At 46.6% G+C, this 15752-nt stretch overlaps 1 protein-coding gene across 2 annotated transcripts; it reads right to left on the bottom strand.

The window, feature by feature from the left end:
• Window positions 1–11199: 11199 nt before the first annotated feature.
• LOC130293768 (indolethylamine N-methyltransferase-like) lies at window positions 11200–15541 on the bottom strand. 2 transcript variants are annotated; one of them, XM_056542843.1, is made up of 3 exons: window positions 15369–15541; window positions 13286–13493; window positions 11200–12188 (listed from the first exon to the last, which is right to left on the bottom strand). In XM_056542843.1, the coding sequence occupies exons 1-3, from the start codon at window positions 15505–15507 to the stop codon at window positions 11747–11749; spliced, it is 789 nt and encodes a 262-aa protein (XP_056398818.1). In that variant the 5' UTR covers window positions 15508–15541; the 3' UTR covers window positions 11200–11746. The 2 variants fall into 2 exon arrangements, with proteins under 2 accessions (XP_056398818.1, XP_056398816.1); XM_056542841.1 differs by having other exon boundaries at window positions 11205–12191.
• Between the last annotated feature and the right edge of the window lie 211 nt (window positions 15542–15752).

The following is a 15752-nucleotide window of genomic DNA, read 5'->3' as shown; positions in this document are numbered from 1 at the left end:
CTCACTGCACTCCCTGCTCTGTGCCCCACCCCCCACATTCATCTTAATCACTGCCTCTGTAATTGTTCCCTCAGCCCCTGGTTCTCAGCATTGAATTTTTAGTGCAGAGAGACACAGGAGAGAGAGAGACAGGCTGCCGTCCCTCTCCTGTACTTAGTCTGTATGCACACTGCAGAGCAGTGTTTCCCAACCAGAGTGCCTCCAGCTGTTGCAAAACTACAACTCCCAGCATGCCCGGACAGCTGTTGGCTGTCTGGGCATGCTGGGAGTTGTAGTTTTGCAACAGCTGGAGGTACCCTGGTTGGGAAACACTGCTGCAGAGGGAGAGCAGCATACAGGAAGACTGGCAGAAGCAGAGCCCCAGCCAGGCTTCATGTGACATCATGCCTGCCGGGACCCGCCTCCTTCCACCCCTCAGAAAGACAGTGCTTCTGAGCTAATGAAGAGGGATAAAAAAAGGTATTTCCACAGCGTTTTAAACCTCAATAAACACAGGGATAGGCATAGTTAGAGAAAGGGACAGATGGGAAGGGGGATCAGGGAAAGTTTAGATGATGACAGGTACTCTTTAAGTCCTACTGGGACCCGGCAGATAAGAAATGATTGGGAACAATGTTTGTTATTCCGTTAAAATTATTGACCAATATTAAAATATTACAATCTCCATAATAGGCTTAACATTTCTTTATTTATCATGCGCTAATCCTGACTTATATCTTGTATTATACTCCAGAGCTGTACTCACTATTCTGCTGGTGGGGTCACTGTGTACATACATTACATTACTTATCCTGTACTGATCCTGAGTTATATCCTGTATTATACCCCAGAGCTGTACTCACTATTCTGCTGGTGAGATCACTGTGTACATACATCACATTACTTATCCTGTACTGATCCTGAGTTATATCCTGTATTATACTCCAGAGCTGTACTTACTATTCTGCTGGTGAGGTCACTGTGTACATTACATTACATTACTTATCCTGTACTGATCCTGAGTTATATCCTGTATTATACTCTAGACCTGTACTCACTATTCTGCTGGTGAGATCACTGTGTACATACATTACTAATCCTGTACTGATCCTGAGTTATATCCTGTATTATACTCCAGAGCTGTACTCACTATTCTGCTGGTGAGGTCACTGTGTACATTACATTACATTACTTATCCTGTACTGATCCTGAGTTATATCCTGTATTATACTCTAGACCTGTACTCACTATTCTGCTGGTGAGATCACTGTGTACATACATTACTTATCCTGTACTGATCCTGAGTTATATCCTGTATTATACTCCAGAGCTGTACTCACTATTCTGCTGGTGAGGTCACTGTGTACATACATTACATTACTTATGTGGTGTCCCGGTACCGCATCCTATACGGTACCTGTATATAGGTCCCCATCACCAGAGTCCCTAGGACATCGGGGTCCTTCTTATTTTGTCCACCCCTTGTCACCTCTCATCTAGATATTAGTTATCTTACAGTTACTCAGGATTTATATAAATATAATTGTACAAATGTATATAAGTGGTTAATTACCTGTACGGAACGTAACAGGACCTGCGGGTCACGTGATCAGGTAAACTCTATGGTTTTTGCTTAAGGACCTTTGGAGGTCCCTATGACGTATTGCGCCCACAATTCCTTGTAACAGTGAGTGACAGATATTCGGACCAATTAAAACGACCCTGCCCATATAAGGGAGTGGCGGCCATAGCTCGCTCTCTTGTTCCCGGGCTTTGATGAGAGAAGGATCTGCGCTGCTGTCATCAGTGAGTTTAGGCCTGAGCCTTGAGGCAATGGCTGATCATTACCAAACCGTGAGTGTATCAATCCCTAAGCACTCTGCAAGATCACCGGACCTTATCTATCCCCTAAATCCGGACGGATCTTCGCAATTAACCCTAAATCTAGAGACTTATAAAACAAGTCAAGGTCCGCAACAACTGCCAGTCACTGAAGTGTATAGAGACTGTATTGATGACTCTTACTGTTTATTGGATGTACCGCAAGCCTTTAAGTAAAGTTTATCCAAGTTCAAGTTCAACTATCTTGTGGACCTTCAGTCATTATTTGCATGCACCTATTGTTATTGGGAAGGGCGGCGATAGGCCAGAGAATTATCTCAGCATGCTAGCCCTCAGCCTGGCGTCACAAACTATAGGGTTAACCTTAACCCCTGATAGACTGAAGCAATACCCTGACTACATTACCCCTACCCCAGAGGCCTACCACACTTATCCTGTACTGATCCTGAGTTATATCCTGTTTTATACTCCAGGGCTGCACTCACTATTCTGCTGGTGAGGTCACTGTGTACATTACATTACATTACTTATCCTGTACTGATCCTGAGTTATATCCTGTATTATACTCTAGACCTGTACTCACTATTCTGCTGGTGAGGTCACTGTGTACATACATTACATTACTTATCCTGTACTGATCCTGAGTTATATCCTGTATTATACCCCAGAGCTGTACTCACTATTCTGCTGGTGAGGTCACTGTGTACATACATTACATTACTTATCCTGTACTGATCCTGAGTTATATCCTGTATTATACTCCAGGGCTGTACTCACTATTCTGCTGGTGAGGTCACTGTATACATACATTACATTACTTATCCTGTACTGATCCTGAGTTATATCCTGTATTATACTCCAGGGCTGTACTCACTATTCTGCTGGTGAGATCACTGTGTACATACATTACATTACTTACCCTGTACTGATCCTGAGTTATATCCTGTATTATACTCCAGGGCTGTACTCACTATTCTGCTGGTGAGGTCACTGTATACATACATTACATTACTTATCCTGTACTGATCCTGAGTTATATCCTGTAGATCTTTTATTAAAATTTCAAACATAACAATAAAAAAATTACAAAACATAAACATATCATATCCGACAGAACATATCAATATAACGATCATAAAACCAACACCATAGCATAAAATACAACACCGGTCCACCCCACACTCATTCCTGCACACAAACAAATATATACAATATTTACAAAAGACATATTCCTATAATACCCATAATACCCATACCATACTAATAAACTATATACACTAATATACACTAATACTAAATGTGATTTTCCTGGCCCAGTTGCAATACCAAAAACCCAATACCAGTGATATACCAAAAGAATAACAACAACAACAATAATAATATATACAAAATAATAAAAACCAACACAAACAAAATAACACCACTTATTTTTATTTTTCTATTTTTTTTTTTTTTTTTTTTTTGGCCCTGAGCTGGTCCCGCATCCCATGCCCCCAGTACATGTTACCAGACGTCCATGAACCAGTCCAGGATTTTCTGTATTTATAAAAGTCCCATACAAACCCCCTCCCCCCTTTTTAACCCACCACCCAACCTAAACTAAACCCAATCCCCAGGTGGCATCACACAATATATACAATATATACATTACATAAAATATACACAGACTAACAATATATAAGTATACAAATAGACTACAACAATAAATACAATAACAAATACATATAACACTATAAGCCAAACAACAAACCCCTAAAGCTCAAGTTCAGCGCCTGCAAGCCCTATATTACCATAAACCAACTGCTCAAAACAAAAAGACTAATGTGCCAGCATCAGCCCACCACCAGGGGGAGACAACAGGCTAAGGCACTTTAAAGGCAGAGCCCCTCCATAGACGAGAGGCCCTGCCAGCACCCAGCCTCTCGTACTCCAGAGAACGCACCTTCACCAGGTCACCGAGAATGTTCCTAACCACCACATCCACAGGGAGGATTTTACGCTGCGTCGACACTAAACACCGTGCGTTCCACGTGTAGTACCTAACCACTGAGCTGACTAGGAATAAAGTGCACCGGTCCCAGCCTCCAAGGTTTCTGAATGCCCCATAGGCCCATTCCGCATAGGAGAGACTGGCCAGCCGAGGCCAACCAATGGAAGCGCCCACCCTGGTGTAAACCTCTGTGTTAAAGGGACAATGAAGCAGAAAATGCTCCATGCTTTCCAGCATGCCTCCACACTCTTCGCGGGGACATCCCCGGTCATCAGAGCTCCTGCACTTCAGATTGTCCCTCACACACAGTTTCCCATGGAAGCAGCGCCAAGTCAAGTCCCAAAACTTCAAGGGGATCCTGATAGAATTCAAAAGCTCTAAACCCACCTCCAGATCCCGACTTGGGCAGTCCTTGAGCGCCAATGGCCTCTGGAAATGAGAAGACAGGACCCTCTTGTCAAGGAATTTCCTCGACAGAGTCCTAATCTCCCCCATCCCCAGACCCCACCGACGAATAACCTTCAGAACCGGGGTAGCGTAAGCCGGGAGATGCCCGTGTGGTGTGCGAAGATCCTTCACTTGCCCTCCTGTCTCCCATTCCTGGAAGAAAGGCCAAAACCATCCCCTACAGGAGGATACCCACGGAGGAGCCCTCTCTGACCAGAGGTTTGCTATATTGGTCTTAAGAAAGGTATTCACTAGGAATACCACAGGGTTGACCATACACAACCCCCCTAGTCTCCTTGTACGGTAAGTAACCTCCCTCTTCACTAGGTTCAGTCTGTTCCCCCATAACATTTGGAAGAACACACTGTAGACCCGGGTCCAAAGAGGTTCTGGCAACATGCATACACTGCCCAGGTATATCAGTAAAGGGAGCAGGAATGTTTTGATCAGGTTAACCCTTTCCCGGAGGGTCAAAGACCAACCCTTCCACTGATCCACCTTCTGAGCGGCGATCTTAAGCCTGCTGTCCCAGTTTTGTTTGGGGTAATCCCCTTGGCCAAATTCGATGCCGAGAACTTTTGCAGATTCCTGGGGCTCTGGAAGGGCGTCCGGGAGATCAAAATTAGGATCTCCCCCTCCCAGCCAGAGACTCTCGCACTTATCCCGGTTGATCTTGGACCCGGATGCCTCCGAGTAGCGGTCCACCTCTGACATCACCCATTGGCCTTCCTCTTGTGAGGAGACAAACACGGTGACATCATCAGCATACGCTACCGCCCTCAGAGCCAAATCCGGCACCGCCAGGTCCATTCTCACCCCCGCCAACGGTCCACAATCAATCCTCCTAAGGAAAGGATCAATTGCAAACACGTACAGCAACGGGCTCAAAGGACAACCCTGACGGACACCAGACCCAACCTCAAAAGAGCAGCCAATCCAACCATTCACAAGCGGGAAACTCTCTGCCCCTGCGTACAAGGTCTTAAGCCAATCAACAAACCCCCCCGGCAGGCCATATCTCAGAAGAACAGACCAGAGGTACTCATGGTTAACCCGATCAAACGCTTTTGCCTGATCCAAGGACAGCAAGTACCCCTTCCAGTGGCCAGCCCTACCCTGCTCCACAGCCTCTGGGACACTGAGCACAGCACTAAATGTACTGCGGCCCGGAACAGAGCAATGCTGAGCCCCCGAAAGGAGCCGAGGTGCAAACTCCACCAGCCGGTTAAACAGCACTTTTGCCAGAATCTTTCGGTCCACATTGAGAAGCGCTATGGGACGCCAATTCTCAATGTGGAACGGGTCTTTACCCTTTGACAGGATGATCAGCGCTGACCTCCTCATTGACTTTGGCAGAGTGCCCGAGGATAGACACTCATTAAATACCTCGGTCAACAGGGGAACCAAAGTGTCCTTAAAGGTCTTATAGAACTCAGATGTTAAGCCATCTGGACCGGGTGACTTCTTGAGGGCAAGCCCATCAATAGCCATCCTGACTTCCTCTTCCCGGATCATCTCTGTCAAAACGTCAAGAGAGGGGTCTACTCCTAGTTCAGGGATGGTTTCAGCCAAGAAAGCTGACACCTTATCCCGATCTAGATCCTTCCTTCCCAAGAGGTGCGAGTAAAAGGATCTGATGACCTCCAAGATCCCTGATCTGGACCTTTTCAAGGATCCCGTACTATCAATCAGTCCTGAGACTACCTTACTATTCACTGACATCTTGCAGTTTCTGTAAGGGTCGGGCGAGCGGTACTTCCCGTAATCCCTCTCAAAAACCAAAGATGCGTGCCTATCGTACTGACACCTCATCAGCAAGGATTTCACTCTGGAGATATCATCACGACTACCTCCAGTCGAGACAAGGTGCTCAAGTTTCTTCCTCAGGCCCTGGTACAAACGGTACCTGTTTAGGCTTCTGAGGCCTGAGAGCTGGCGGAAGAATCTCGCAACCCTTTTTTTGAAGATCTCCCACCACTCTGACTTACTGCTACAAAGGCCCAGCAATGGTACCTGGCTCTGAAGAAAATCCTCAAAGGACTGTCTTATCTCCGCTTCTTCCAAGAGAGGCGAATTCAGCTTCCAATAGCCTCTGCCCATCCGGGGGGTCTCTGTAACATTCAGAGAAAACAAAATTAAACAGTGATCGGAGAACTCCACCTCAACAACAGACACTGCTGAAGAGACGGCCTCCTCCTTTAAATAAAACCTATCTATCCTAGACCTACAACTACCCCTATGATAGGTGAATCCCGCGTGGCCTGGGGTGTGCCGGATGTGGACATCCACCAGGCGAGCCTCACTCGCTATGCTATTTAGGGCGACGCTATCATAAGTCAGCTTGTCTCTGGCACCTCCCCTGTCTTGGGGCCTCGTGACAGCATTAAAGTCCCCTCCAAAGACCACCTGCCGACTTGTAAAAAGATAGGGCTTGATCCTCATAAAGAGACACTTCCGGTCCCACTTAGACTGTGGGCCGTAGATGTTAATAAGGCGAAGTTCTTGTCCCTTCATGAGGACATCTAAGATCAGGCACCTCCCCATTTCTAACTCGATAACCCGTCGGCATTCTACCGCTGCGGTAAAAAGGACCGCCACTCCGCTATACGGCTCGGCCCCAAGAGACCAGTAGGAGGGCCCATTCCTCCACTCTCTTTTAGCCTTGTAGATAGATGACATATCTGTTAGCCTGGTCTCTTGCAAAAATAAAATATCAGCATTAATATGGGCAAAAAAATCATAGGCCGCAAATCGAGCCGTATCTGACTTTATGCTGGCAACATTAATGGATGCCAGAGTCAACGGAGAGGGTGCCGCCATCAAGGGTGATTGAGTTAGACAGCTTTCTTTTTCCCACCATCCTTCCCATCCACCCCACCACCCTCCTCATCAGATGATGGTTTACCCCTTTTTAGTGAGATGGATGTGTCCATTTTCCCTTTATTTACATTTTCCTCGTCCCCTGACTCTGAGCCAGTCCCCCCCCCTGAAGACATAGGTTCCCCAGGGAGAGAGGACTCAGGGTCCCCTGTGGGCCCCACCGCAACATCCGGAACCTCACCCCCAGCCTCCTCCTCCGAAGAGGAAATGTCGCGGAGGGCTCGGAACCGGTTGGAGAGACCAATCAGAGGGGGGTCAGTTGTACCTTCCTTTGGCATCTGGCGGGTGGGAGAAGATTTTAAATCTCCCTTTTTCTTATTCCTCCGAGTACCCCGCTTTGTTTCTGCCCATCTCCCTCTGTCCTCATCTGCGCTCCCACCATGGGAGGACAGCGAGGAGACAGTATCCTCCTCTTTGTGGATCCTTCCAGTCTCCTCATCCAGTTCACTATCCCCCAGGGCCTCAGCAGTAACACTGGTCGCAGGGACAGGATCAGAAGCCACCTCAGCTGGCTGATGCTCCTGTGACTCCCAAATCTCCCTATCCCTTTGACGCTTCTTGAGACGCCTCAGTTGGGCAGGCGTCTTCTGCTTACTTTTCTTCCCTGGCCCCTGCACCCCTTCATCCCCGCCAGCCATCCCCCAAGCAGAGTTCACCTCATGGCTTACCCCCACTGGGGCAACAACCGCGTTGACAAAGGAACGAGGGCAGCGACTGAATGGGTGACCTAAGTCACCACACAGGTGACACCTAATCTCTGCACAAGATGCAGCGAGATGGCCTATTTCCCCACACAGAGTGCACTTCTGCACAGTGCAATTGGCACTAAAATGTGTGGGGTCACCACATCTGTGACAGAGCTTCGGCTGACCCTGGTAGAAGATCTGGATACGATCCCTTCCGAGGAAGGTCGCAGATGGTATATGGGTAACGGTGTTTCCTGAAAGCTTAAGCTTGACCATAAACGTCCAGGCCCCTGACCAGATGCCATATTCATCCCTGTTCTTTTTTGGGACCTCCACCACCTCTCCATACCGACCTAGCCACGTCATGATGTCAATACAAGAAAGTGATTCGTTACGGGTTAAAACGGTCACCTTCTTGACATTGTTTTGGCGAGACACCGCCTGAATGGCAAAGTCTCGCCAGCCGGGCTCATTCTTTACCAGCTCATAATTCGACCAGAAGAGCTCAAGCCCCTCTGGCCGAACAAAGCTGATATCGAACTCTGGGGTACCATAAGGATGTATTAAGGCGTAGATGTCAGCTGCCTTAAAGCCCAACTTCAGCAGAAGCTCAACAACTTTAGATCTTGGAGGACATGTATCACTGCCTCTCCACCTCAGCCGGACCACATTCCTTCGGAGACCACCTGGCCCGGCTGTTGGGAGGGACCACACAGTATCCCCCCCTCTTTCCTCTCGGAAGGCTGAAAGACCATGTCTTTCTATCCAAAAGGATAGATCAACCTCCCTACCCTCTACATTGATTGATCTCTCCCCTCTCCTTAAGGCCCCCAGGAGACGCTGCTGCAAATTGCCCCCCCCAGAGCCAGAAGACGAGGAAGGTGCCCCCCTCCCCCCAGCGGTGACATTTGCGTAGCTGCGTACCGGTGCTGCCACCGCTGGGGGTGCAACTGGACCAGGCCCTACATCCCCACCACTAATCTGTGCCCCTTCACCACCCTCCTCCACATAATCCATACTCACACCATTATTGCCTGTTTTAGCTGATGTGCCCCCCATACCTCCACCCGTGCTACAGCCCATACTACAATTCACTCCAACATTAACCTCCTCATTCATACTGGCTGGACCGGTGCGTTCTGGTGCAGATAGTGTACCATCAGCATCACTGGGTACCAGAGCTGGAGCCACCACCACAGGACAGGTCACCGGTCCTTTATACAAGGACCGGGAAGCCTGCCTAGCCTGTTTATTAGTGGCCCCAGCCCTGTTTTTACTGGTACCCTCCGCCTCATCAGTACTGGAGTTTTCTGCTCCTGGGCGCCGCTGTTCTGGATAAGCGGCGCCAATACAAAATAAAGGTTTTAGTCCAGTCTTTCTGGGAGGCGAAGACATCTTGGCCCCAGCAGCTCTTTCACGATGACACCGCTGCTCCAAAGGAACAGCAGTGCCAACGCTCAGAGCCACCGGAGCTCCCGCAGCTGACTCTGGCACAAAGCCGCCCCCCCCTCCCGTTAGGGAGCAGCCCAATGTGCCAGAGCCATCCATGCCCATCGCTGGGCAAATATCACTGTCCGACCTCACAGCCGATACATTGTCTGCTCCACCACTGTTACTACAAACAGCGATGGAGCTCACCGCCACACTAGACTCCATACTCTCCCCACTCTCCTGCACTGAGTCCACAGTAGAACTCAGGCTGGGCTGAGAAATGGGGTTCACACAGTGAGCTGACCCTGCGGCCAGTCCGGGGGGCTCAGGGAGGGGGGTATATACAAATGTTACCTGCTCCTGGAGCTTGGTCTTCTTTAGCTTCTTTTTCCTTCCCCCAGGTGCCTCCTCTGGTAACTCATCCCCAAACGTGAAGTCCTGGAGGCGACCTGGGGACTCCAGGAGCTGGATCTGGGCCATCAGCGCCCCTCCCTGGTGACTGGTGCTGCTCTCATCCCCCGAACCGCCAGAGCCACGGCCAGATGACATCGCCACTTGCCCTGCAGGGAGCCCACTGTATGGGGTGAGATGTTGCAGACCCCCGGGTGGATTTGGCTCAACATTATCGGCCTCCGCAGCGTCTCCTTCCTCCTCCACCCGTGGCTGAAGCCCCCTCAGCCGTCTCTGCTTCTCTCTCTCCATTGTATGAAAGCGGTCTTCATTTAAAAGTTTTTCCCTAAATGGCCCGCTGTTCTCTAAAATAAAAGTTCTCTTCTTCTCCAGTATCCTTATTTCATTTTTCAGCTGTTTAATCCGGGCTGACAGCTCAGCTTTCTGTCGTTTCGCCGCAGTTTCCATCAGGGCTTTTGCTTCCCGTACCTCCTCCTGGAGCCTATACAAGCTGCCCCTTGCTTCCTCATATCCACGGATGTGTTCTGCCACACGAGAGTTATGGGGGACTCCAGACTCCCGGGCCCTAGGCATCCCCCAATCCTCCTCCACACATCCGTGGGCATTTAGCTTTGCTCCAGGAGGAGTATCACAGTCCACATTGTCAGGCCTTGTTGTCACAGTACCTGTGCTTCCGGAACTTCTTGCACTTGTAGTCCCACAACTTGCAGGGCCAGCCTTGCGGCTGCTCTTTGTCTCTACGGGTTCAGGGGTGGCTGGAGATGCATCGCTGCACCTCCTGGCAGAGCGCCTCAACCCGGAGACCTCTGATGCACTTCCTGACGCTGGTCCCTCCACACCTGGTCGCTGGCTCCCCCTGCCCCCCGCGGACCTGATTCGGGGGGCAGGTGTTGGGGTTCTCCTCTCCTCGCTCATGCCTGAACACACGCTCTCCCTCTGGGGAAGGAAGAACGCTGTCCGGCACAGATGACACGGCAGAGCTCAGAGCGCACACACACCAAACAATCCAGCAAACGACTTCCTCCACACTCAGCAGACTCACAGGAAGATGCTCCCTCTAGTGGCCAGACTCCAGAGCTGTACTCACTATTCTGCTGGTGAGGTCACTGTATACATACATTACATTACTTATCCTGTACTGATCCTGAGTTATATCCTGTATTATACTCCAGGGCTGTACTCACTATTCTGCTGGTGAGATCACTGTGTACATACATTACATTACTTACCCTGTACTGATCCTGAGTTATATCCTGTATTATACTCCAGGGCTGTACTCACTATTCTGCTGGTGAGGTCACTGTATACATACATTACATTACTTATCCTGTACTGATCCTGAGTTATATCCTGTATTATACTCCAGGGCTGTACTCACTATTCTGCTGGTGAGATCACTGTGTACATACATTACATTACTTACCCTGTACTGATCCTGAGTTATATCCTGTATTATACTCCAGGGCTGTACTCACTATTCTGCTGGTGAGGTCACTGTATACATACATTACATTACTTATCCTGTACTGATCCTGAGTTATATCCTGTATTATACTCCAGAGCTGTACTCACTATTCTGCTGGTGAGGTCACTGTGTACATACATTACATTACTTATCCCGTGCTGATCCTGAGTTATATCCTGTTTTATGCTCCAGGGCTGTACTCACTATCATACTCTTCCTGGGCCTTTGCTCACACTTCGTCCTCCATCCCAAGGAATTTGCTTCCCAGTTATTCTGAAATGGCTTGGTGGTGTTCAGAATTCCCCAGCCTATCAGACCATTCAACAGGTGCTCTGACAGTACAGGAGCACACGACAACACAGTGTATAAAGAAAAGATCACAGAATATACTCATTTTTTTCCCACTATATAATCATTCCAGATGCTAAATACTTGTCATTGTTTCTATACATATCAATGGAAGGTGTGTCCTCCTAAGACAAAGCTACAATTATTTGTTGACTTCAGTTTTAATGTATTAATTTCTTTATGTTATAATTATTTTTGTTATTGTTGATGTTATTATTATTAATATTATCTTTTTCCGTGCATTATGTATCATAGTCATCCTCTTTCTCATGGTATATCGAGGTTTTTCTGTGCCACAATAAAAACATTGGCGTATGTGTCTGTAATGTGGGCACATGTGGTCTTATCGGGGATGTAATAGACTTCCATGTCCTGAATACTGTACCCCGCATCTATGACAGCGTTCCTCACCGTCTCTTCATCCAATGGCAGACAGAAGAAAGTTTTGTCTCCCACCTTATAGAAAGAGTCTCCAAGGACACCGATCAGAACCAGATGTCCTCCAGGTTTCAGCAGGGTTGTTATGTTCCTCAGGGAGCAGCGATAAGCATCAATATCTCTGCCGGCAGTCTCCAAGCACAAAGCCGTGGTCAGACAATCCACAGGGGGGATCACTGTGGGATCTAGTGGATTACCCTTCGTTACGTCACACTTCAGAACTTTCTGGATTCTGGATCGTAACTTGTTCTCTTTTTCCACCCAGTTGTCTCTGCTTAAAGAAAAAATAGAGAAGCCTGAAAACAGCTGTGAGGTCAGATCTTAATATTTTATTACCAGATACTATTCTACATTATGAGGCCAATGATCCTTTATGTGGATCTCCTCAACTTGAAATATCTAATAAAATGGGGGGGGGGGTTGTTAATGGATGGACCTAGATAGAGAGCTCCTCGAGCTTCAAAGACATAAGGAAGTTTGCCTCAGATCATTAAAGGTGTACTCCGCTGTTAGATACATTATCTCCTATCCTGTCTGTTCGCGAGGGTCTGGCTGCTGGGACATCCCCCCCCACCCCTGCGCAATCTCCATGCAGACAGCTGGAATTCTGAATATTATGTTCAGAATGCTGGGTTTGGGGGCCCATGGTTGTGACATCACACCACGCCCCCTCCATTCATGTATATGGGAGGGGGCATGACAGGTGTCACGCCCCCACCCATGGACATGAATGAAGGGGACCTGGCATGACAAACCCAGCGTTCAGAACACTGAGCGTCCAGGTGCACAGAGATTGTGGGGGTCTCAGCAGCCAGACCTCCCTGGTCAGACATCTTATCCCCTATCCTTTAAATAGGAGATAAGATGTCTAGCAGCAGAGTACCCCTTTAATTCTATGACCTTGGTCTATGTTATAGATTCTCCAACCCATGTGTGTACACCAGAGAGGCTTCCAAGGCCGCTTCCTTGGACCTTTGAAGAAAGAAGTCTTGAGTCCGGTTGTCCCTTCCTTCTTCCCTATGGGTTATGTGAACCTGCCCAAGACCCCCTTTATGCATGGACATCTACATCAGCAAACATGGGCGAGGGGGTCGGGAGAACAACTTCATTGATTTTGTTTTGGTCCAGAACCTTATGACTGCAAATTCACTGTATCGTAGGGTTTTAGGTTGAACTTGATGAACTCTTGTCTTTCTTTCAAACCATAAATCATGAGATTCTCCAATAGCTCTAAAACTGCTAGCAATCCTGTGCATGTATTTTTTCTACAACTATTTAAAAAGTATTCATATTATTATTATTATTATTATAATTATTATTATAGACTTGGTATATATTAGTGTGAAGTCATGTAGGTTTGTTATCTACCTGTCACCTTCCAGATCACAGACGGTCTTCACAATCCCTGACCAGTCGAAGGTTCCCGGTTCCCTTCTCAACCATCTCTCCAGCTCCTGCCTATTGCTCTCTGTGAAGTCGGTCGCAATGATATGAGGAAAAGATTCACAGGCAGAGAGGAGATGATATATCGACGGTCCAGTCCCAATATCAACCAAAACATTTCCTGTGAGGCCTCCTGAAGGAAAGACAGTAATATATTGGGTAATGGACGTCACACAAGTCTGATAATAATTTTTTTTACTTCTAATTCACAGAGGAGAAAGTCAAAGCGGCACTCACCCTGGGAAAATGTCCTTTATTGAATCATCCACAAGCAGTTCAGACTGGAGGATGCACCTTTTCCCCCTATGCCTATGGACGTTTCGAGGGGCACGTGTCTTCTTAAAGGGGTACTCCCGTGTCCCAGCCTTCTGAACATCCGGTTCAGAAGGCTTTGAGCAGTGGCCAAGGTCACAACGTCATGGCCATGCTCCCTCGTGATGTCATGCCATGCTCCTTCCATTGATGTCTATGGGAGGGGGCGTGACAACCGTCATGCCCCCTCCTATAGCCATCAATGGAGGGGGCATGGCGTGACATCACGAGGGTGTGTGGCCATGATGTCGCGATCACGGCCACTGCTGGGGCACGGGAGTACCCCTTTAAGCTCTCATGGGAGGAAGGAGCAGTATAGAGAATTATATTTTACATATAAGACAGCAACAGACCCATTTTTCCATGAGGCCCTGAGATAGCACGTGCCTCGCAAAACAGCCGTAGGCTATGGGGGAAGAGGAACATCCTCCTTTCTTAGCTGTTTGTATCTGGATGATTAAATAACAAAGACATTTTATTCCCAGGGTGAGTGCCGCTTTAATATCGAGATCTTCTGTCTTCGGACAGCTGAGAAAAAAACAGTGCTGCAACTGGGAAGTGTAAAGTGTACACACAACCTGTGCCTAGTGCCGATTTTATCTACCTTATGGGATGATGGAAATGTTTAACTCATACCAGCTGTGCATGTATTATTCTATACAGTATATACCCAGGTTATACCAGCATGGTCCATATCTCTATATAGAGGAGATATATAACTTATACCAGCTGCACATATATAATTATATACAGTATATATCAGGTTATACCAGCATGGTCCATATCACTATATACAGGAGATATATAACTTATACCAGCTGTACAGATATAATTATATACAGTATATACCCAGATTATACCAGCATGGTCCTTATCACTATATACAGGAGATATATAACTTATATCAGCTGTACATATATATTCTATACAGTATATACCAGGTTATACCAGCATGGTCCATATCACTACATACAGGAGATATATAACTTATACCAGCTGTACATATATATTATATACAGTATATACCCAGGTTATACCAGCATGGTCCATATCACTATATACAGGAGATATATAACTTATACCAGCTGTACATATATAATTATATACAGTATATATCAGGTTATACCAGCACGGTCCATATCACTATATACAGGAGATATATAACTTATACCAGCTGTACATATATATTATATACAGTATATACCCAGGTTATACCAGCATGGTCCATATCACTATATACAGGAGATATATAACTTATACCAGCTGTACATATATAATTATATACAGTATATACCCAGGTTATACCAGCATGGTCCATATCACTATATACAGGAGATATATAACTTATACCAGCTGTACATATATATTATATACAGTATATACCCAGGTTATACCAGCATGGTCCATATCACTATATACAGGAGATAAATAACTTATACCAGCTGTACATATACATTATATACAGTATATACCCAGGCTATACCAGCATGGTCCATATCATTATATACAGGAGATATATAACTTATACCAGCTGTACATATATAATTATATACAGTATATACCAGGTTATACCAGCATGGTCCATATCACTATATAAGGGAGATAAATATAACTTATACCAAGTGTACATATATAATTATATACAGTATATACCAGGTTATACCAGCACGGTCTGGATCCTATGCCATGCACTTACCTGGTCCAAATGTTTCAAAACATTTTTTAAGTCGGAATGTTAGAATGTCGTCTCTTCCAGATCCCAGGCTACAGAAAGAAGCAAGATATGCTTTGGGGTCAAAGCTGGACTCATATATTTCCCCTCCAGTAAAGTCCATCTTAAAACACAGGAGTGATCTTGCATATAGTCAGATATGGAAGAAAGACCTGACATAAGTTTCAGCCCCAGACTCCACTGTTAATGTTTAATGTGCGCTTACTCAGTGTGACCTAAAAACATCAGGATTACTCAATGTTTGGTTACCATCCATAAACTGCAAGTCATTGTTATCTACTTTCTTCTGATATGACCCCCCCCAAAAAAAACAAAAAAACAAACAAACAATCAATATAAAATAATATA

The sequence above is a fragment of the Hyla sarda genome, chromosome 10 (genome assembly GCF_029499605.1).
Source record: "Hyla sarda isolate aHylSar1 chromosome 10, aHylSar1.hap1, whole genome shotgun sequence".
NCBI lineage: Eukaryota > Metazoa > Chordata > Amphibia > Anura > Hylidae > Hyla > Hyla sarda.
This window is presented reverse-complemented; position numbering and strand designations above follow the sequence as displayed.